This window comes from Homalodisca vitripennis, chromosome 2 (genome assembly GCF_021130785.1).
Source record: "Homalodisca vitripennis isolate AUS2020 chromosome 2, UT_GWSS_2.1, whole genome shotgun sequence".
Classification (NCBI taxonomy): Eukaryota; Metazoa; Arthropoda; class Insecta; order Hemiptera; family Cicadellidae; genus Homalodisca; species Homalodisca vitripennis.
This window is the reverse complement of record NC_060208.1, coordinates 204,229,613-204,252,240: the sequence shown is the minus strand read 5'-3', so window position 1 is coordinate 204,252,240 and position 22,628 is coordinate 204,229,613. Positions and strand designations below refer to the sequence as shown.

The window sequence follows — 22,628 nt, the reverse complement described above, 5'->3', positions numbered from 1 at the left end:
TAACATGTTACTGATTGGAACATCTGAGTACAAGTAAACAAGAACAACCAAGGTCAAGCTAGTGGAACATAGCTGGCAGACAACCACTTGTTTACACTGGGTTAATAATCAAATATCTTACCTATAAGAGAAACTCAGATTATTTATTTTTCACTTGACATATGGTGAATTGAGTAGCTATATGCCAGGTGTTAATGATTTATAACCAAGATTATTTTGTAGAAAATATTATAGGCAGATTTTGTTTCCTATGCATTAACAACATAGTGGCCTAATTTTCCCAAGCTAATATGCAAACACCATCTGGAAAAACTATTGACATTGAGAGTAAAAACGAATTAAAAACTAATAGTCTAGTTTTTGCCAAGGTAAAAGGGTTTCCTTTCTGGCCTGCGAGGATAACATGTGTTAATAAGACAAAAAATAAGAACACAGCAAATTTTGACGTTATTTTCTTCTCAACGAATGAGATTGGACATATTAGTACTAATGATATGTACAAATATAATGATGTAAACAAGTCAAAATTTACTTTAGAATCCATTCCTAAAAGATATAAGGATAGTTATGAAAAAGCCCTAATTGAGATTGAGAAATCACAGCAAGAATTAATTAAGTCAAATCAGTCACCTTTACCTTCAAGTAAAAAAACTCCATTAAATAGGCTGAAAACAAGATCAATGACCAGTGGGACAAAAGGCTGTGTAAATCCAATTTCCCAACAATCTCCAATAAAAACTCTTGTAAACCTAGAGTTAGGAAATTCTCCAGTTAGTTGTAATACTCAAACTAATACTGATGGAAAAATAACTATGAGCTTATCGATTTTGGAAAATGACTGAATAACAGATGAAACTATTCAATTGTATTATTACTCACTTGCTGTTTCTGTGTTGCGATCAAACAACAAAATATTTTTAATGAATTCTATGGTTACTCAAGCAAATCAAATGCCTCTTAAGACTTATGACCATCTTCTAAACCATCTACATTTTATCTGAGAAAAACACTATATTTTTTCCTATTTATGACCTTCAGCAAAAAGTAGATAAACTTGATCCAGAAGATACAAAGAATCTGTACAAACAAAATGGAGTATCACTGGAGCTTATTGGTGTTTGTGAGAAGCGTAGAAAAGTGTCCTTTATTTTGACTCAAGTGGCACATACAATATAAAACATGGTTTACTCAAGAAATTGCCAATAAAGTTCAAAACTATGTTGGATCAGTGAGAACAATTCCTTTTCATATTGTTTCGGTTCCACAGCAACCAAACTCTGTTGATTGTTGGCGTGTATCTCACTCTCTTCACAGACATGATTTTACAATTGGAAAGTAGGGAGTCTCTTGGATACCTTGGGATCAAGACAAGACAAGACAAATCTTTATTTTCACATTCATCAAGAAGGAAATGGCGTCAAATAACATATTATCTTAAAAAATTTTTTCCCAGTTTGTGTCCTTAGCTGCCTAGTCTTCACATTCTCTGCGAGATCTGGCTCTCCAATTCAAGAATTCTTTTACTGAGTAAAAGGCGGTCTCTCTTGGAAACACAGGAGTTGCAGGCTTTTCTTCAACTTCCTTCCTTCCATTTTCTTCAGCTCATCAGGGAGATTTATTGAAGAATTTTGCCCGAGCAATAGGTTTGGTTTTGTTTCAGAGAGAGTTAACTTGTGGGATTGGCAAAGTAAAGTTATTGGCATGCCTAGTATTGTAAGAGTGAAATGTCTTGGTGCTGTTGGACATTATGTATGAAGTTGTACTATCACAATACATTCTACAATATAAAGGCTGACTACTGTTGATAACCTCCACTCTTTGAATACCCCTCTACAGCTCTCTCTACATCCCAAGCCGGCCATGATTCTTAGAGCCTTTTTTTTGAAGAATGATGGATTCGTTGGAGATTTCTTTCAGTTGAACCACCTCCAAACCGCTAAGCCATATCTCATATGGCTTTTTCAAACAGAGCATGATAGGATGTTATTGTGGCTTTTGTCGTGCTTATAGCTTTCGTCCTTTTTGTTTAGGCATAGATTGCTGAGCTAAGTTTAAGGCATAAGTTATTAATATGATTTAGCCATGAGAGTTTGTCATCAACAATGATTCCAAGATAATTAGTTTGAGCTGACAGATTGAAGATTTGGTAGATCTGAAAATGTCATCCTTCATTGTTCCCAAATGAAATTTGTTTCGTCCTTTGATTCATTGAAAACCAGGTCATTGTTTCTACAATAGTCCATAGCAATGTTAATAGCAATGTATGAAATTTATTTATTTCAAGATTTTCCCACTGAGCTATTGGCAGTTAAGAGCATAGAAATCGTCAGGAATACATGACTATAAATTACTGTAATGAATGTAAAACGTTTAGGAAAATCATTAGTAAATAATATAAAAAGTACAGGCCCCAACACAGATCCTTGCGGTACACCACGGTCCATTGACAGGACCTCAAGATCTAGAAATTGTGAGTAATTCTTTTTATGGTCTGAGTAGTCACTTTCTACAACCCTGGCGTCTTCCTTCAAGGTATGCGCTGAGAACCATGAAAGTGCTGTTCCTTTGATTCCTAGATTTGAAAAAAGTTTTCTTATAATCAAGTCATGCTCAGGACAATCAAATGCCTTACTCAAGTCAATTGCACTCCCACTACATATTTCCAGCCTCGATATTGTCCACAATGTGCTCCAACCAGATTTACTATTGGTAGTCATGGTGGGATCGTCCCTTTAATAAAAAACCATGCTGTTCCTCTGTCAAAGGTTGTTTCAGTTGAATATGCTTGAAAACGTCTTGCCTTGTGCTATTGATAGGTCAGACCGTTTTCACTAAACGAGCCCAACTGGCCTTTTTGTGGCACAATTACCAACACCTCAGTATGATTCTCAGACAATCTCGTATATGAAGTTCAAATCCATTCAGCTACAACATAAAGTAGATTCTACCAAGGATATTTACAATAATGTTACTGCCAATCATCCAGAACATAAAAATCATCCTACAAGCTGTGTGACAAGTGGGGGAAAACCATAGAACACACTAGAGACCACTAATTCCTGTTTTACAAATGAAATATTTTAATATAATTACATCACAATATTTCAGCTCGTACTACAGAAGAAGAATGACAACGTGCAAATGATTTCTTTAAAGGAAAATCACACAATAAAAAACCACACAATAAAAAATCCACACAATTAATAAGCAACTTGGTCAAAAATCGTTGTGTACTTTAACAAAAAAACCATTGTGTTAAAGAGCAAGTAAAGGCAGAACTCTATGCTGATAGTCATAGGAAGATATCTTCCGGAGATTTGTGGGTCGGTTGCAGCAGGGGGAAAATATATATGATGTTTAGTTAAACCAGGTGCTGATATCCAGTATGTGTATGATCAAGCATCAAAATCACTGAATAGACCACTTGTCTTAATAGCTGGGACAATGACATATCAAGCAAATCATCGAATGTCATATACAAAAAATATAGAAAGCAGACTAGAGGAGCTTAAGTAAATCATGACCTGTGTGTATCACCACCATCCCTCCTCGTTTCGATAAAGAGCAGAATTATACAATAATATTACAATTTAGCCTTGGCAAACAGGCACATTAAAGACCTTGTTTCAAAACTGGAAAACGTTGAGCTCATTGATCCTTGATTACATTTAAAAGAAACCACTTCTCACGCCAAGGCAATGCACCTTAATTACAATGGTAAAAGTCTTTTATATTATTGATTTTATATTTGTGCATTTTTTACTAAACATCACTTCAGAAAATCAGAAGTCAATCCAAGAAGCTAACAATGATGTTCTTTAGAAAAAAAAACTGCTTGAAAACAGGCTTGTAACAATAACTGATTATGAACATGGCAGATGTTATTAAGCATTTTAGATACAAGAAAAATGTAGGTTTTGCCCACAGCATCTCGGGCGACTTTTTATATCACCCACGTCATATGTCAGCGGGAGTCGGTCGGAGTGGGCTGTCTTCAGGAGGCTGTTTGGAAGTCCTGAAACCTCGTCATTGCCTTACCGACCATTTAGCAGTACAGGATAAATACAAATTGTGCCTCTGTCTTCAGTCACAGTTGATTACTAAAAGTAGATTTTTTGGTAAACCGGCAAAGCACGACTATGATATTGCTTTTGGTGACCTGAGCTCACAACTTTAAGAAAAGGCGACTAAATCATTTAAATATGTTCACCAATATAGGCTGTGTGCGGGACAAAATAGAGCTGACCCATTTCATTGACAATCTTCTCAGAGTTTCCAACAGAAAACCAAAGCAAAAATCACAATATAGTGTCATATTTTCAAAAATCACACTGTGTTCTTGAAGAAATGGACTCTCTCATGATGAATTATTCAAAACAAAACATACTCAATATAAAATGTAGTTTTTTTTAAATCATCACAAAAAGTTTTAACAACACTTCCTTGGAGGCCTGTCAACCCCACTACAGCTCAAGCAGAGATGGATGACAAGCAGCACCTCCACTCCTACAGCAGCAGCAACCGAAATGTCATATGCTACAATACAGTGCGAACAATTGAAAGTTGGTTCCAGGTGTTTTCACATTCAGTGAGATGCTCAAAGCAGAACAATAACGATCAGTGCTGAGAGTGCAAACACAAGGTCCTGTATGGTGCCATCAGTTGAGAATAGTTTGCTTAAAAATGTAATATAAAATTGTAAATATGTTAGTTTTTAAGTCTGATCATTTTGATTCAGATTTGTTGGTGTAGTTGATAGCCCAGTAAACCTGAACAGTTCGGATCAGTTTAATCTGAATTTAAATATTAAGTGTATATAAATTATCCGCTTCCTCTTTAAACTCCTTGACAAAACAACCTTCCAGAAAAAACCCATGACACATTCAAATCAAAATTGTAAAGTAAAAGTTTTTGCATCAAAAAATATTCAAACATTTGAAGTCTAGAATCGAACCTTTAGAATTATTATAGAAGAATTAGAAACCCCCGTATTATATTTTTATCTGAACACGATATGAAAGAAGATGAATTAGGCCGATTGAATATAAACAACTTCATTATAAATTCTATTTCTGTAGACAAAATTTGTAGTAAGGTTGGAATAATTATGTTATAAGTAGACGGGATTTAAGATGGAAGCGGGTGGTTTTTTTACCAAATAAATTAAAACACATATTTATAATAGAAGAAAAGCAATTTGAGTTTGTATTTCTAAATATTAATATACAGGAATTATAACTTTATTGTGGTAGGTTTATATAGATCTCCAGCATTCTTGTGTAAACATATTTTATGGATAAATTAAGTCAACTTCTAAATTATTTAATTATTATTAAATTATATAAAAATTATATAAAGATTGCTCTGTTTTTTGTGCTGGAGATACAAATATAAATGTGTTTAGTTCATTCTAAAGAGCAGACAATGCTGAAAAACATGTTGAGGCTAGTCATAATGTGGAATTTAATTTAGTCAAGTTTCCAACTATAGTAACAAACATTTACTCTATTGATAACCGCTATTGATAATTCTTTGCCAAAAAGCGTTTACCAAATATAATTTCTGTAGAAGGATGTGTAACATGTCTCTCAGATCATTGATGGACAAATTCTGGAATTTCCGGATGCCCAGAACATACCGTAAATAATAGTACATTTACAATTGTTCAGAAACGTTGTTACTCGCAAGAAAATCTACGGACTTTTTCTTATTTGTTATCAAAAGAATCGTGGTATGATGTATTATTTTTGTTTAGTTGAGGAAAAATATGATAAATTTGATTACTTTACTCAAATTCTATTTCAATCAAGCATTTCCCATGAAAACAATTAAACAGAGAAATTCAAATAATAAATGGATAACATATGCGTTTTTTTAAAAGAAGAAAAAACCAACCTGGTTATCAGTTAAGTAAACAATTTAGACAATCTAAAAGATAAAGACACAAACACAAAATTGAAAAGAAAACTGATGGATTATAGGAAAAACATTAATGTGAAACAAAAAAAAGCATATTATAATGATAAGATTCTCAGTCGGAAATATTGTAAAAACAGTATGGGGCATAATTAACTCTTGAAGTAGGATGCAAAAACTGTCAAAAACATTATGATAACTTTAAAATTAAAGTAGGTAATTAAAACATTAACAGACCCTACCTACAGACATTGTAAACAATTTTTTAATGATTATTTTGTAAAACCCATGGTTGATTTATCTAGCCCAACATAGTCTCCAAACGCATGTCTTCCTTGATGAGTCATTTGAATGAATTTTCAAATGATAATTTAAAGAAAACCAACTTTTAGATTTAAACCTGTGACTGCTAGGGATGTCAAAAATGTATTAAGCTTAATGAAAAAATAATTATTCAAGTTGAATTGATGAAATACCAGTTATACTTTTAAAATCTGCTAGAAAACATCTGTTAGAAATACTAGCACATTTAGTATTTTCGTCCATTTATATCTATGGCATCTTTCCTGATAAATTAAAAAAAGTAGCCAAAACTTTTACCGATCACATAAAAAAGATGACAAAAAAGAAAAATGTCAAAATTACCGTCCAGTATCTCTACTTCCCTCACCATCAAAAAATTTATGAAAGAATCGTTCCACTCTCAGCTAATGGCGTTTTTTTTTTTAGAGGAACATAATCTATTTAAGATGATAACCAGCATGGATTCCGTACTGGTAGATCGACAATAAGTGCTGCAGTTCAATATTTAGAGTCGATAATTAGATTCTGTTGAATAAAGGGAGAAACATGCACTAGGTATTTTTATGGACCTTTTCAAAGGCTTTTCGATAGCGTAGACCACTCAATTTAAACTAAGAAATTTAAATTGTTTAGGAATAAATTCAACAAATTTAAAATGGTTTTCAATCTTACCTTAATAATAGATTTCAATATGTAGAAATTCCTTCGATATCCTTACCAAATAAAATCTCGAGAGTATCCTCCAAACTTAAAAAAATAGTTTTTGGAGTTCCGCAAGGTTCAATTTTAGAACCATTGCTATTCTTGTGTTACTTGAAAGATATGCACCTTAGCTTAAAACACATTCCCCAGGAAAACCTGTGTTTATATGCAGATGATGCAAACCTCAAACTATCATCTAATTCAGTAGATGAGATAGAGAGGCTTTCATATTTGGAATTGAATAACATTAATTCTTTTTTAAATGAAAACAATTTAAAATTAAATATAAATAAAACAAATTATATATCTTTTAAAACCCAACAAAAAAAGGAAATAATTGAGCCAATGATCATAGTAAATAACCAACTAGTAACAAAAAATCAGAGTACCAAATTCTTAGGTCTGACTATTGATGAAAATCTCAATTGGGATCAACACGTACAATTGTTGATTGCAAAATTAAACTCGGGAATTTATGCTTTCCCGCATAAGTCTTCCACGAAGATGTCTTTTATCTGTAGCACTGATACATTGAGGACAATCTATTTCTCTTATATACACTCTTATATTGCATATGGCCTCTGTTTGTATGGTGCTACGAAAAAATCAAATCTTGATGAAATTCTCCGGATACAGAAAAAATCTCTGAGAATTATGTTAGGACTAAAAATAAATGATTCTGTGAAAGAATATTTTAAGGAATTCAAAATTTTAATTGTCTACGGTCAATATATAATGGATACAATTATGCGTTCTAAAATTAAAAACTTAAATACTGGTATGACCAACGTAATTCATTTGTATAATACACGTAATAAAAATGATATTTTAATACCTCACTATAGGCTAAATTTTTACACAAAAAAACCAACATACATTGGATCCAAATTTCTTAAATCCATTCCACTTGCTATCAAACAAGAAACAGAACATAAAATATTTAAAAGAAAGAGCTTAAGGCATACTTGATAGACAAGGCTTTATATTCATTAGATGAATATTTTGATTTGTAAATCAGGTAGTTTTATTTTAGTTTTATTATAGGCTTATTTTATATTAGTTTTTAGCTAGTTTAAACTGACACTATTCAAATGTTACATTATTGTAACTAAAACGAATAAAGATTTTTTGACTTTGACTTTGACTATGCAGTTATGCAATTTATAACTGGCAAACAATAATGTATTTTTTGAGTTTGAGTAAAAGATTGAGTCACCCATATTAAGTAACCCAATGAGAGTTGTTTAACCAGTATAAATATTTTGTATCCTTTGATATGTTATTCCCATCTGAGTTAGTAATGTAAAATGTAAAATCCTATTTTGGAGAGGTGGTTTTTTTAGCTTTTTTATGGGCTACTTTAGGTTTTACAGTGGAGATATTAGTCATAAATTAAATATGTATGGATTGGTTAGTGAATATTGATAACTAAACCATATTTTCAGCTATTTATCTATTTTACAAATTTATGTCCATACAAGCTTTAAACAAAACTTAATAATAGTTGAAAAATTCTATCAACATTTGTAAAAAAGATTTGAGCAAAGTGTACTTCACAAGGCGGAAAGTACCAATGAAGTAATACAATATCCGAATCTGTAATTAATCTTATATTTGTATTACAGTACTATATGGTAGAATATTTACTTATCGATATTAGATTAAAAAATATAAACTGTGTAGTCTTCATTTTTTTAATACAATTTTGTATACTGTAATTTTAAAATTGTGAGGTATATGTTATTGGGCCTTTTACGTGTAAAATGAATCTACATAATGCAAACCTACTGAACGTTTTTCAATTTTGGTGTGTGACCTGAACCAAGTAATAAACAGACTAAAAAATAATATTGGACAGTCCCATAAGTTTGGTTTTAAGTATACCTTTTACTTTGTAACTAAATGTTTTAGTAAAAAAATTAGGTTTTGTTAACATTTTTATATTTTGTTTTTCAATGTTCATTTAATTGAAAAACTAAAAAATACAGATCACTAACATTCACAAGCAAATGTCATCACCACAAAAAGCAAATGTAGGAAAACGTGTAAGAGTTTGCTATTTTTCCAATACTGATACAAATTAATTGTGTGCTTTAATCATTTGATTAAGAAGAATATTTATAAAATAAATTAATTGCCTAAATTAGAGCAGGCATTAAAACTTTGAACATAAAGTTTAATTATTTTTAGTGCTTATAATTGTGATTAATGTTTTTTTCCCCCATTACCCTTTCACAAAATAAATATTTTTACAGACACAGACCCAAAACCAGTTCCTGGAGAAGCTGCGGCAACACTCTACGATGGTGTTGCAGTACGAGAAAGAAGATACCAAGCGGAAAGCGTTGTCTGTGTTACCACTCATTGAAATCAACGAGCGAGTAGAGCGTCGCATGCGCCAGCATCAGCAGCATGCGCTCAAGAGTGGGCAGCCGATCAATGAGGACAGTCTACAAGAGACGTTGTTCTTTACTGAATTAATGTGTTGGTTCAAGAATGACTTCTTTGAGTGGGTCAACTCTCCCAAGTGCACTCAGTGCGACTGTGATACCAGTTTTGTCGAAACAAGTACTACCTTGATAGAGTCAATTCGCGTTGAGGTTAGTTTCATTCCTGTTGAGTTTTACTGGTTTAGATTTACTAGAAATCAAAATATCCTTTACCTGACAAATATACATTGTACAATGAATGACATCTTATAGCCAATAAATATGTATATTGCTCTAAACTTTGAATATACAGTTTTGCAAGTAAAAACAAACTGTTGGATAATTTCTTAAACTGTTCAGTTACTGCTAAACTAAGATATTCAAAACTTAACCCTATTGTAATCATATGGTCATAGTCGCAAGTACAGTGTTTAAACACACAGAATTTGGTACTGTCACTATAAAATCTAGGCTGGTACAGGTTACTTTTAATTTCATAGAAGGTTTGCACTCGAAAGGCCAGAAGCACTGGCCACATCAAGGTTGCAGAGAGCTCGTGTTAGTTTTGTCGTAGCCACTGATAGTCGCGCTACTTTCATTGACAGCTCGGTAGCCATATTTGTTGTTTGCCTCCCCAGATCGGAATTATTTTTCAATTTCCTCCACATTATTTGTACAGTATAGTAATTTAAATGTTTAAAGAAGAAATGAAAAAAGTATTTTTAATGAAACTTTCTAATACAAAGAGAAACATACATTTGGGAAATTTAACTCTTATTTATTTATTGTTAACAAAGATATGTTATAAAGTAGGCTTTAACAATTATTTTATACTCAGACATGAACTGTTTTAAATTTTTCTCAGTCTTTACATTTTTATACGAAATAAAACTTTTAAAAATACATACCTATTTGTAGTCAAGAATAGTTAGCACAACGTCTTCTAGTAAAACTTTCTAGGTTTCTATTCATTCTATCACTTCAGTATATAAGCCCACTAAGCGTCATTCGTCTTATTTGCACAGTCAATGTTTAGAGAAGAATTGTAGGCTAATTTAAAATGTACTGTTTTACTTAAAATTACTTTAAAATAAATAATAAAGCTGCTCGATAGGTTTCAGCACTCACCATTCATTATAAAGCAAAGAGAATATTAGAAAATAACTGCTATGTTTAGTGGCCAGTGGTGCTGGCCTTACGAGTTTTGAATTATATCTTGGCCAGTACAGCTGGACATTACGAGCTGAGATAACATTACAGCAAAAATTAGTCCGCGCTTCCGACAAAATGGCGGCGGCCAGTAGAGTTGGCCATATGAGCTCCAAGGACAAATTATAAATACTGCCTTCGAGTGCATAGGATTATATTAAATTTTCTGAAAATATTAATGTGTTTCCTTGTTGAATAAAATGAGTTTCACATGTTTTAGGTATACAAGTGTGGAAAGTGCTCAGCTAGACTTACATTTCCGAGATACAATGAAGCCAAAACACTGTTGGAGACAAGGAAAGGTCGGTGTGGTGAATGGGCCAATGCTTTCACTGCAGTTGTACGAGCTCTCAACTGGGAAGCTCGGTTGGTCTTCGATGAGAGTGATCATGCCTGGACTGAGGTACAGTTCATCCGTTTCAACCTTTAGTAGTTCTTAAAGTTGAGTGAGTTTGCTGTACCTCAATGACTATTTGAGACCACTCAACAATCAGGGTTTAAGTTACGATCGCATCACATTTGTCGCACTTTGCGAAACGAGCAGAGAAAATGCGACGCGGTTGAGAAAAGCTCTTGCAAAATTGCGATGAAAGCGACAAAGAACTAACCGCAAAAAAGTATATTGCATTTTGAAAATCAGTTTACAATGTTAAAAATATTGTTTTTCAATTGTACTATAAGATCATTCATATAAAGGAAGCAACACTTTCAAACTAATTCACATATGCATATTTTGAGCCATCACTTCTTCACAACACCAAAGGTTATTAATTTTATAAAACTTTATGTATGTAAATTATTAATAAGGTTTATCCTAAGTTAGAAGAGTCTGCCAAAGTGAGAAAAATTGGTATGCTTTTCATAATTTTTGTGTGCTCATAGGATCAGGGTTGTTTAATCCCTAATCTCTTTTGCAGGTGTATTTCAAATCAGAAGGGCGTTGGGTGCACTGCGACCCGTGCGAGTGTGCCCTGGACAAGCCATTGCTCTACGAGAAGGGGTGGAAGAAGAGACTGAGCTACGTTATCGGTTTCTCGTGTGAGGACGTGCAAGACGTTACTTGGCGCTACTCGGCCAACCACTTGACGCTGCTGCCTCGCAGAAGACTGTGCACCGAACAGCAGCTGGTGCGAACCATAGAGGAGCTCAACCATCTCAGGTTGGGGGTGCAGATATTACGAAACATAACTCCTTGTAGTCGCACCAGTTGTTACAATGCTGCATTCAAAAGTAGTGTATCTGATAACGGTAGAATTTAGCGCAAGAGGAAATTTGCAATGTTGATGAGATCCAGGTAGTCCGTATGATTGACAATCAGCGAATGTACCATTCAGGTTGGCTTACAGGTGTGAATGCCTGTAGGGCCTGTATAAAGGCCATGTCACACTGCCGTGGCGTCGCGTCCGTCCATCTGCGGATGGATTTTTAAAATAATCGCTAACCATGTTGTCAAATAGGACAAGTCACACTGACATAACCGACGTGGCGCAACGTTCGTCGCGTCGGCCACCGTCTGCTGCGCTATGCGGCTGGAGCGATCCTTGGCCGACGTCGGCGATGCTACGAAGGCTCGCGCATGCGCATAAAGCACTTCCCCAACCCCCTCACCGGGGCACCGCGCGCTCTTGCCACTGCCTACTCCTTTTATTTTATATTTTTAATAATTTGTTTAAAAAACCCTTGCGCGAAGCTCTAAAACAGCCCGACACTCCAGGATGAAATGATCGCCAGTTTCTAGGGTTAATGAATACTCTGATTTCATGTTTATATGCAATCATTTTATTTGTTATTTTTCATATTATGTTTGATCTATAACAAAATTAAATAGGCCTTATTTTAAAAACATAAAGACTTATTACAAAACTGAAAACACCAACACAAAAATTACAAAATAATCCTTTCAAGTACATCTTATAAGAGCTATAACAAACTATTAATTCCACTATCAGTGTATAACTAAACAAATTCAAAGTAGTTGAAATGCATAAGCAACTCCTAGAAAGACGTGGCATTGGCCGCGGACGCGGACGTGTGTCTGGTAGTTTGACGGGATTCGAGACCGTCGCGGCATACGCGGACGTTCATACTATGGATGGACGGACGCGACGCCATGGCAGTGTGACATGGCCTTTAGATGGTCCCCAGTACTACCATAGCACAAAACATAATCAGTCATTTAGTCTGGCTCTGTCTCAGAGAATGATCATTTAGTGTGAAATGTCAGAATAAAAATTCAGAACAGGATAGGGTTGTTGTTGCCATTGATAACTCTGACTTCAGCCTTCAGTGACTGACTTGTTAGTGTTCATTCAAGCCGGTTATAACCCTGCAATAGTTGAGGAAGAACTGGAACAAACAATATATCAATGAGAGAACACTATTGTCTGTGTGAAGCTATATGAAATCACTATTTATTAGCCTATTCTGCTTTCTCATTCATAAAAAAATCATGCTACGCTCTATAATGGCATCATCATGGCATGCCAATATAGTTTTCTTCTCCATTACACTTAGTTAGGCACAGGACAACTATTTCCGATAGCATGTTCTTTGGCTCCTCTAATTTGTTTATTCTCATTCTGTAATGATAATGTTGTGCTGCTTCGACATCAAAAGTAGAAAATCATACCATAATTTTCTATGCCTCTTGGATTCCACATGTATATGTTTTTGTCGTGTCACCTGACTAATTATTCACTTTTCTGTTAGAAAACACTGTTTATATTTGCATACAGTCTCTTTTTGTAGTTAAGAATGAATAATTTTAAAATTTGAACACAGTAATGGAGTAAATAAAATTATAACAAATATTAATAGCGTTTCAATTTATTATTGTTAATATTATTTGATTCACCATCAATTAGTAAATAACAGTACTGTATTGCTGTCAGTATTATTTGTTCAAGTACTGCAGTAAAGCAGAACTGACAATTTGACATTGTATTTTTTTTGGCTGTCACCAAAGATTTAGAGGGTCATTGATCATTGCCGACAATAGTTACAAAAGTTGAATGTGCTTGTGTATAAGACATTTGACAGCTTTAGTGCTGATAGACACAATGTAGACACTGACATAAATAGACTTAGTTTACTCTCTAAAAGAAATTATTTAGAGGTTATCAGGTTATCACCTGTTTGTCGAGCTCTCTGAAAGTGTCCAGTGTAAGTTATTTAAATCAGCTCATCTTCAGCCTTCATGAGATTTACCATTCCCTTGGAAATTGTCTGTATTAAAGGGATCTTATTGATTAAATATTCATTGATAGTAGTAGTTTCTCAAAATTGACAATTTTCTTGGAATTTTTACATTTTCTATATTATTCCTAATCAATTATATCTGGATTAGGAGGGTAAATGTCCAATGTCACTGTATTGTGCAGGCAAGCCAACTTGTCATCTGCCAGGAGGAAAGCCCTAGCGAAGCGCACCCTGGTAGAGCTGGTGCAGCTGATGTTGCCGGCTTCTGATACCGAGGGAGATACGCAAGGGAGGCAGTCGGGTTCGCTAGCCTGGCGACTGGCACGGGCGGAAACTTCACTAGCGCAGTCGGGGGCAGAGACTTCTCTGGGTCAGGAAGAAAAGAAGGCTTACGTCTGGACTCCCACAGCCGAGGAAGTAAGTGCTATTTAGCAATGAGTGGCACTCGAGAATTAGTGTCTGTAATTAAGCACACACTAATAATAAAGCAACAGATAAAAAACAGATTTCGTGTATGCACGTAATTATTAATAATATAATTAAACTACTACACTAAAAATAACAGTATAACGTAATTATTATTCAAAATTCCTAAATTATTTACTTATAATTTCATAAATCAATGACGTATTATTTCATAAATTATTTACGTATAATTTTATAAATAAAGATGATTATTGATTGTTGTGAAAGTAATATAGTTAACACATAATATTTGTTTGTGGTGACAGGTTAGAGAAAAGAAGATGGTGATCACTTACTGTACAGGAACAGACATGTACAGTCGAGGACTGGTTGAAGAGAGAGCGAGAGGCTGGAGAACGAGAGCGTTTGCTGCGGACAATATTTTCCGTAAAGAAGAGAAAGACTGGAAGACTGTCTACTTGTGTCGTACCGGTCAGTAATGTATATACAAGTTACAAATTTTTATTAAATTTTAAGTAATAAATAAATTAACTATCTACAGCTTTACAAATACAAAGTATGACAAAACCACAATTTGCAATTTGCGTAATGCCGATCACACAATATTATTAGTAATGTGGTAAATCCCAGCAGATTCGTGTTTTACATTTCCCAAGTTTTAGATGGTTTTTAAAATGTCTAAAACAGTGATTTGAGAGACAATAAAATACGTCAAGCCTCAGTCCGCTTATCTTATACAATTTTTCACCTATAACTATGGCACGAGTTGTATCTTTGGGAAAACATAACAGTGTTTCATTGTATATTTATTCAAAAATTGTGTGGCACATAATTCTCCAATTTTACCTTGCAGCAGGTAATTTGTAGAAACTATTCTTTAGAACACGATTGCTTTAAATTTCATTATCGGGTACAATGGATTTGCTTGGTCAAGATGATCTGTGAATTACAGTAGATGCTATCTTAGTCAGTAATGTATCAACTCTTTGGGAATGGAACCTTGTCATTAACCTCACATATAGAATACCAGGTACTTGTTTTTTCAAACCAACAAAATGCTAACAGTTCCATCAATTTATATATGTGAAACAATCATTAATAATTTGGACAATAATTTATTAGAATAAAAAACTAGAAACGTCAGTATAACACTTGTTATAAAAGTAACTATTCAAAATCACACCATACAACATTGCAAGCTATATAACTAAACTAAGCTATATAAGGAACACATTTTTCCAAAAGCTTCCCCAGCCGTTTAGAAGCTTAGTAAACACAAAAAGATTCAAAACCGACCTTACAGACAATATTATTATAGTCTCGAGGAGATGCTTGCAGAAAGGTGGTTGCTATCATACCAAAATATCATAACTTGTACTTGTTATAATATAAATTACTGTTTTTTATATGAAATATGCAGTTTATATATATATATATATATATATATATATATATATATCAATCATATTATGTGACATAATTTTATTTTAATGTTTTATAACCTTGATAATGTATACATTAGGATTAATATATTTAAACTAGTTAAAATCTTAACCCTTCCTACGCTGTAGATGGATATATTAGAAAGGTAGACTTTAATGACCAAAACGACAAATACAGTTATATCTGATACTATAGATTATGTCTCTTGGAGAGTTTTTTAGTTCCGAAAAGACATTCGAAATGCCAAATGCACACTCTGTGCTTATCGCAGTTGCCAAGGTATTTATAAACGACCTTTACTCTGCGGCAGGGGAAGGCAAGCACCCTTTGTCTAACTCCGACCACCTGCTCATCAGTTCTGTGTCTCCTACAGAGCCATAACCAAACATATCCGTGGCGTGTATTACTGCTTTCTCGGTTGTTAAGAATGTGCGTCTACTACGTATCTCGTTATTATTCTTCATCGTGTGGTAGTGTTGTGATTAGTTTGAAATATTTATCTTGTTTTAAAGTAAAATTAATTAAACTGAAAAGTAAAATGCATGCAATTTTACAATTAAATTAAAATTTATTTGAAATAAACGCTTTTGTAAATAGTTCTTTTTTTATTGATCACTAGATACGATTATTTTAAGTAAAGTGCCGTGTTTTATACTTTAATTTGCTTTTACCAATTATAATTTTGTTATAATAAAAATTACCTTTGACCTTAAAGAAACTAATTGTTTTACTTGTCTTGGCGTTATAGGAAAGTTAATGGATTTATTAGAGGCGTGTGAAGGGTTAAGATACATCTGTATATTACAAACTGTTCATACCAACTTGACAACGTTTATATCCTGAAACGGGGTTTGTGTAAGAGAAATAAGTAAATAATGTTTTGAATGTTACAGAGAACAGCACAGAAGGCAGAATCTCGTGGCAGGTGGACCTGACTGCTAGTGAACTGCGGGTGGGTGATGTTGAGGTGCAATGTCCGGCCACTACCTACGAGAACGGCACAGTTCTGTGGCTGCTGTGTTCAGGGGACAAGTGTGTTCGGGTCAGTGATGGTAAGTTGACTGAAGAACGTAATAATTAAACAGGGTGGCCACCCGACCGGGAAACCGGGAATTTAATGGACCGGGAATAAGCCAAGAATTTTTCTGAGAACTGGCATTTTATTTTTGAAATGTTCTCGTCTCTAAGAACTCACAAAATCAAGACATAATTTTACAGCTTTTTGAATCAAGAACTGATTAATCACGAAACATCGTATTTTACACAATGTGGCTCGTAAAATTGTGAATGAAGATCGACATATGTTCGTGAGCTACTTCTGAAGCCGGTTGATCTAAGGTTACCTCCACTAGGGTTAGTTCTACTCCTGTGCCGTTGCAAGCCTCCGCCCCCTTCCCAAAATAAAAACTTAACAATGAATTGGACAATTAAAATCGGGCGACCGATCATTTCTGACTTGGGCACTAATGAGTGGTACGCTTTAAGCGGGGTAACGTGGCAGAGCGGTAGTAACCACAATACAAACGGGTTTTTTTGTACTTAGTATTATTCAGTCGCCGAAGTGGGGTCTCCGGACGAAGTTGTCCAACTCTTATTCTTTAGAGAAAAGTGTTTCGGAAAGACGTGTGTTAGATAGATAGCACAGGCCTAAAATGTACAGTGTTATAAACAGGCTTCAAAGTTCGGTTTGTTGAATAATATATTGTTTGATGGTTTGATAAGAGGTGCAGCCCTTAAGAGGCTACTTTCAATTCCTTTAATGGAACTGTTGAATGTCTCTAAACTATCTGACAATTTATCTCAGCTTGTTGGTTAAATGAACAGGACAGAGGTTGTCAGCTGTATACGTTTCACATTCTCAGCTTTTAATTGCCTCTAGAGCTCATATTTTAAGACTTTTTCTTTGATATTCGGACATCTTACCTGACACACATTTTATACTATATAATTTTGCACCAATTTCACATGTCCCAACAAGATATTTTCAGGGCATTTTAGAAGTAGATAGGTATAGCAAAGATGTGAGATTATTATTTGTTGAGTCAGATTTGTCTGATTTGTATTGTTATAAAATAAACAAGGTGGAAGATAAAATAAAATGTGTTTCATATACTCAAATAGAGATCTGTTTTTTTATAGTATAATAAACAACATTAAAACCTTTTCAAGACATGATAATCTTTGGTAAAATAACTATTCGTGATATATTGTTATTGTATAAACTCAAATAATTTTTATTTTTTAATAACAGCATTAATTTTTAAACCTCATAATTTGTTTATATTTCATGTATACCTTACAGCATACAATAACTATCCAGGAAGTAGATTACGTTTGGATATAAAAAAAAACAAAGTACAACAAATTTGTATTAAAGATACATACATATGAAAGTGACACTAAAATACTATTTTTCATCATAGTCACCATACAAATTTAGGTATTTATCATAGCGGTGAACTAATTTTGAAATTCCAGCGTTATAAAATTCTGCCATCTAAGACTTCAACCAGGTAATCACACCTTCCCGCAGTTCCATGTCGTCATCAAAGCGCTGCTGCATCACAACGGTCTTCATTCCTGGAAACAGGTGGTAGTCGCTGGGTGCAAGGTCCGGACTGTGAGGCAGATGTGAAAACACCTCCCACTTAAAAGCATCCAGGACTTCTCAAGTCCGATTTGCCGTCTGTAGTCAGGGTTTGTTGCGCAAAAACAAAATGTTTGAAGTTAACTTTCCTATGGGTTTGTTTTGTATTGCTCTTTTTAACTTTTGCAAGGTTTCACAATAACTCGCAGAATTTATGGTTGTGCCACGTTCAAAGAAATTAAATAAGAACTTCTTTCCTTTCCCAAAAAACAGTTGCCATAACATTCCGTGCCGACAATGTTTGCTTGCATTTCCTTTTTTTTGGGGGGGGGGGAGTGTGTGTGCTCTTACACCCAAGTCTTGTCTCTTGTAATGATTCGATCAAGCAGCAAGTACCATCTTTTTTGTAGGTGTCCAAAAATGTCCATGAAGCAGCCATAAGCTGAATTTGATGGGTTTATGTTAAGATTTTCGGTACTCATCTTGCACAAAGTTTATGGTAACCTAACTTCTGCATAACTATTTTGTGTAACAAATTCCTTGAAATTTGAGGAAAACTAGGTGAGAGTTCTGTTATTGTGAATCGGCGGTCTTCTTTAATTGTTTCATTGACTTTAAAGACAATTTCATCGGTCTCAATGCTTGGTTATCCACTTTGTTCGTCATCATGCACATTAGTTCAGCCATTTTTAAACCTAATGCACCACTGAAGCACTTGAGTACTCACATTGTTCCCAAAAACTTCACTGAGTTGGCGATAAATCTCAATTGGTTTATTGTGCTTAGTCCACAAAAATCGTATTAACAACTGCACTGCACAACTCATGGAATTTTTCAATTGCGTCACACATTTTAACTGCTATTGTAGAACAACAAGTAGCGACAGTAACCTCTCACTAGCACGCCTGGATAGCCACTGAACAGAGAAACCCCTGACATTAAAATGGCCATGTCCCGCCCCTAGCGGCTACAGAGTGAAACATAATCTACTTTCTAGATAGCACTTGTACTAACCATTTTCCTTCTTTTATACCTGATAAAAAAAATGAAAAATTATCATGGGGAGAATATAAAGATAAGTTTTTGTGATTTTCTTCCTCCAATAACTTGCATTTTACTGTGAATTTCCAGATAAAAACGTGCTTAACCTTATAACTGGCAAACAGTTATGAGCTAATCGTTTAGGATGTTTCGCTAATGATCAGCAACTAGTTTCGGGTCATTTTTGAAATCATCTTTTTAATCAAAGTTTTGCAGTTTTAATTACACTTTATACTAAGATTAATCAAGATGTTTCATGGTTTAATGTCATATAAAGTTTATTGAATAGTTATACGTAATATGTACTTTATATATATGCACATAAAATTACAATGCTAACTTTAAATTGCTCTGATTGTTCGGCCCATGTCAAGGGAACCTGTGGATAAGGGAGTTTAATCCTGTCATTTAGTTGTGGGAAATTTCATTAGAGAAAGACATCACTGTGTTAAATAAACACTGTTATTTAATTCTGAGCAAGAATACATGTTTTCAACATCTGCATGTTTGTAAATGCAAAACATACTAATTTGAAATAACAAATATTTTCTGTAGTATACTGAAATAGGAAATATACAGGATTTACTTCAATATCCAATAATTAAAATGATACAAACGTTTGAATGATGTGTACAAATAGCAAACAGTGCTTGCCATTACAGGACTTTTCAATTTCCACTATGTCACAATAAAGGTTAACACAAACTCAATGTTTTCTGCTAGACTTGCAAAACAATTTGCCTTATTGTTGTGTTACAGGCCACATGAAGACTTCCGAGCTGAGAGGCTGTGCTAACCTAACCCTTACGGCTCTCTTAAAAGGGGGGAAGGGAGATGTGGCTTGGCAACACGCTCAGTTGTTCCGTCAGCCGCTGAACGCTACAGACACATCGTTCTCGCTCAGCTTGTCACTCATCAGCCCTTAGCACATTCATTAGTCTACCACTATGTATAATAAAAATATGTGATTCGCCTTATATTGATTATTTAGTACCGAAATATAAAAATATATTATTTTTGTAACTGATCTCCGTTGTAATTGTTTATGATAAAGTGTAGTTAAGTATATGAGGAATATTTAAAACGTACGATTTATGACTGATTTATGTTGTACAGGTTTAACTAATTTTGTTTAGTTCATAACTATCTGTGTCTTAAAAGGTAATAAAGTAACGCAAACTTGTGTGATTGAATCATTTAAAGAATGGCTGATCTTCCAAATTTATGGAGTGCTCAGCAAGTAGTAAGATTTGTTTAATAATCATAAAATATTTCAGTTTTGACATAATTTTAATATTCTATGATTTGTATACATCATAATTATCTCCTGGAGAATTGTTAGTAATTTATGAGATCTCAGTTTGATTAATTTCTTGTTTCCACAAACTACTACATAATAATAGTATACTTGAATAAATTTAGAAAAATTATATTATATGGATTATTGTTAAATCTAAATGGGCCTACAAATCTACAGATAAATTTTATTATAATTTCGAATATGATTGTTTTTATTGAAACCTTTGTTAATTTTGTTAAGTAGTATAAAACATCCATTTTAACACAAAAGGTGGGTTTAATAAAAAAAAATGTTTCCCAACATTTTTTTAAATTATAAATTTTGAAGTAGACACTACATTAATTTCTTTGACTATAATAAAAATGAGTCTTTACAAATCATTTTTTCCCCATATTAGATATTTGTTTAGATTTCACACTATGGCTTTAATATGTTTTGCTTCTTGTAACATAACCATACACTATTTGCTGATACATAAACAGTGGCGTACCAAGGTATCTGGCACCTGGGGCAGCATTCTGTTTGTCACCCCCTTCCCTTTTTCGTGGTATCAAAGAAATGTGTAAACTTTACATGGAATATAAAAGTGCAATAATTTAGTAGTCGGGTAATTGAATAGTCTGAAGAATTAATTATTCACTTATATAATAGATTATGACTAAATATTTTTATTAATTAATTAAAAAACATTATTTTTTAATTTGGAGTTGTGTATGCTTTATAAGAATGTTAGGAAAAACTAACTCATATTTTAACTTGAGGATTGGTTCAATATTTTACTAATACTTGTGATGTAACAAAATTAAAAAAATAAAATATTAAAAATAATGTAAAATTGTTAAATTTTACAATATAATTTAATTATTGATGGGATGCATGTAAAGTCTCTAAAGTAAAATAAAACCACTATTTAAATTAAATTTACCAAGTTGGAAGGCTAAATGTGAAAAATATACCTCTAGAAAACCTGCATACTTCAAAGGACTAAAATGTTTGGAGTAGAGCATTTCCTAAAAAAAGTGAATATACAGCAAAATTTTAGATAAATATGTTACTTACGTGCATTCATAAAAAAGCAGTTTTTACTTAAACTAAACCCAATTTTGACATGATTTAGCACCTATCTTTAATATGCTTTGAAATCATAAACACTTCTATTAAAATGAGTTAAATTCTGTGATTAATTGGTAAACCACTTATGAAAATATAAACATGACACATTTTGAAAATACTGCAGACTAACCAGATACACTGTAACTATCAGTGGTAATTTAAATTTAAATTAATTATCAAAATATAAGATGGACAATTAAGGTACTTAATATTTGTGATAAAATTGTTTTGTTGTTACCTCGTAATAGGCAAATTCTAATTTGTTATATGAAAAAAGCATTCAAAACATAAATTTTAAATACAGGAACAAACCACCTTTACTGAATTGAACACTTTGAATATCTTAATTATCCACATATTTATTAAAGTTTTCTGAGTTCCAACATAACCTCACTTCTTAACAAGCTAACCACTGAAACCACACTAAGAGTCAAAGGAGTATACTCAATGTGTTGGCGCAGGGTAAGGGTGGTAGTGCTACGTAGCACAGAGAGGTCTTTGAGGGTAGGTGGCGTACTGCCGCCGCAGGTTGAGCAACCAACAGACCTAGCGGCTTCTTTCACAAAAACGGTAAATTACGACTGCTCTTCACTCATAAATATTATATGCAAGATTTTCTTTGTATAATCTGAATGTCACCTGTCATAAAAGTAGATTTTTAAAAAAGACCATACAGTTCATAATAAATTCTTAAAATAGTTATTGTTTCTTTTTGTTGTAATGCTTGTTTATATAACCAGTACGAACTGCTTTATCACCTGGTGAATTTTGATCTCAAAACCAACACTGCATACAATTGATTTCAATTTTGCTTACCGCAGAACATATGGTCCCTTATGGTGCGCCGAAAATATTGTACTCGGGAGTGGCACCACCAGACGTATCAGTCACAATAACAGACTGACACCACGCAGCTGTTCTGTGCATGCCAAGGTCATAATTTCCTCCCATGCTACATTCG

General features: G+C 33.6%; 1 protein-coding gene across 1 annotated transcript in view; it reads left to right on the top strand.

Moving 5' to 3' along the window:
- The window catches only part of LOC124355303 (peptide-N(4)-(N-acetyl-beta-glucosaminyl)asparagine amidase), a 29,990-nt gene extending 9,236 nt beyond the window's left edge, over positions 1–20,754 (top strand). The window contains exons 3-9 of the mRNA XM_046806384.1: positions 9,177–9,521; positions 10,780–10,962; positions 11,477–11,718; positions 13,940–14,174; positions 14,489–14,654; positions 16,520–16,678; positions 20,014–20,754. Of these exons, the coding sequence (XP_046662340.1) occupies positions 9,177–9,521; positions 10,780–10,962; positions 11,477–11,718; positions 13,940–14,174; positions 14,489–14,654; positions 16,520–16,678; positions 20,014–20,180 (1,497 nt within the window). The 3' untranslated portion in view covers positions 20,181–20,754. The remainder of the gene's footprint in view (positions 1–9,176; positions 9,522–10,779; positions 10,963–11,476; positions 11,719–13,939; positions 14,175–14,488; positions 14,655–16,519; positions 16,679–20,013) is intronic.
- Positions 20,755–22,628: the final 1,874 nt, after the last annotated feature.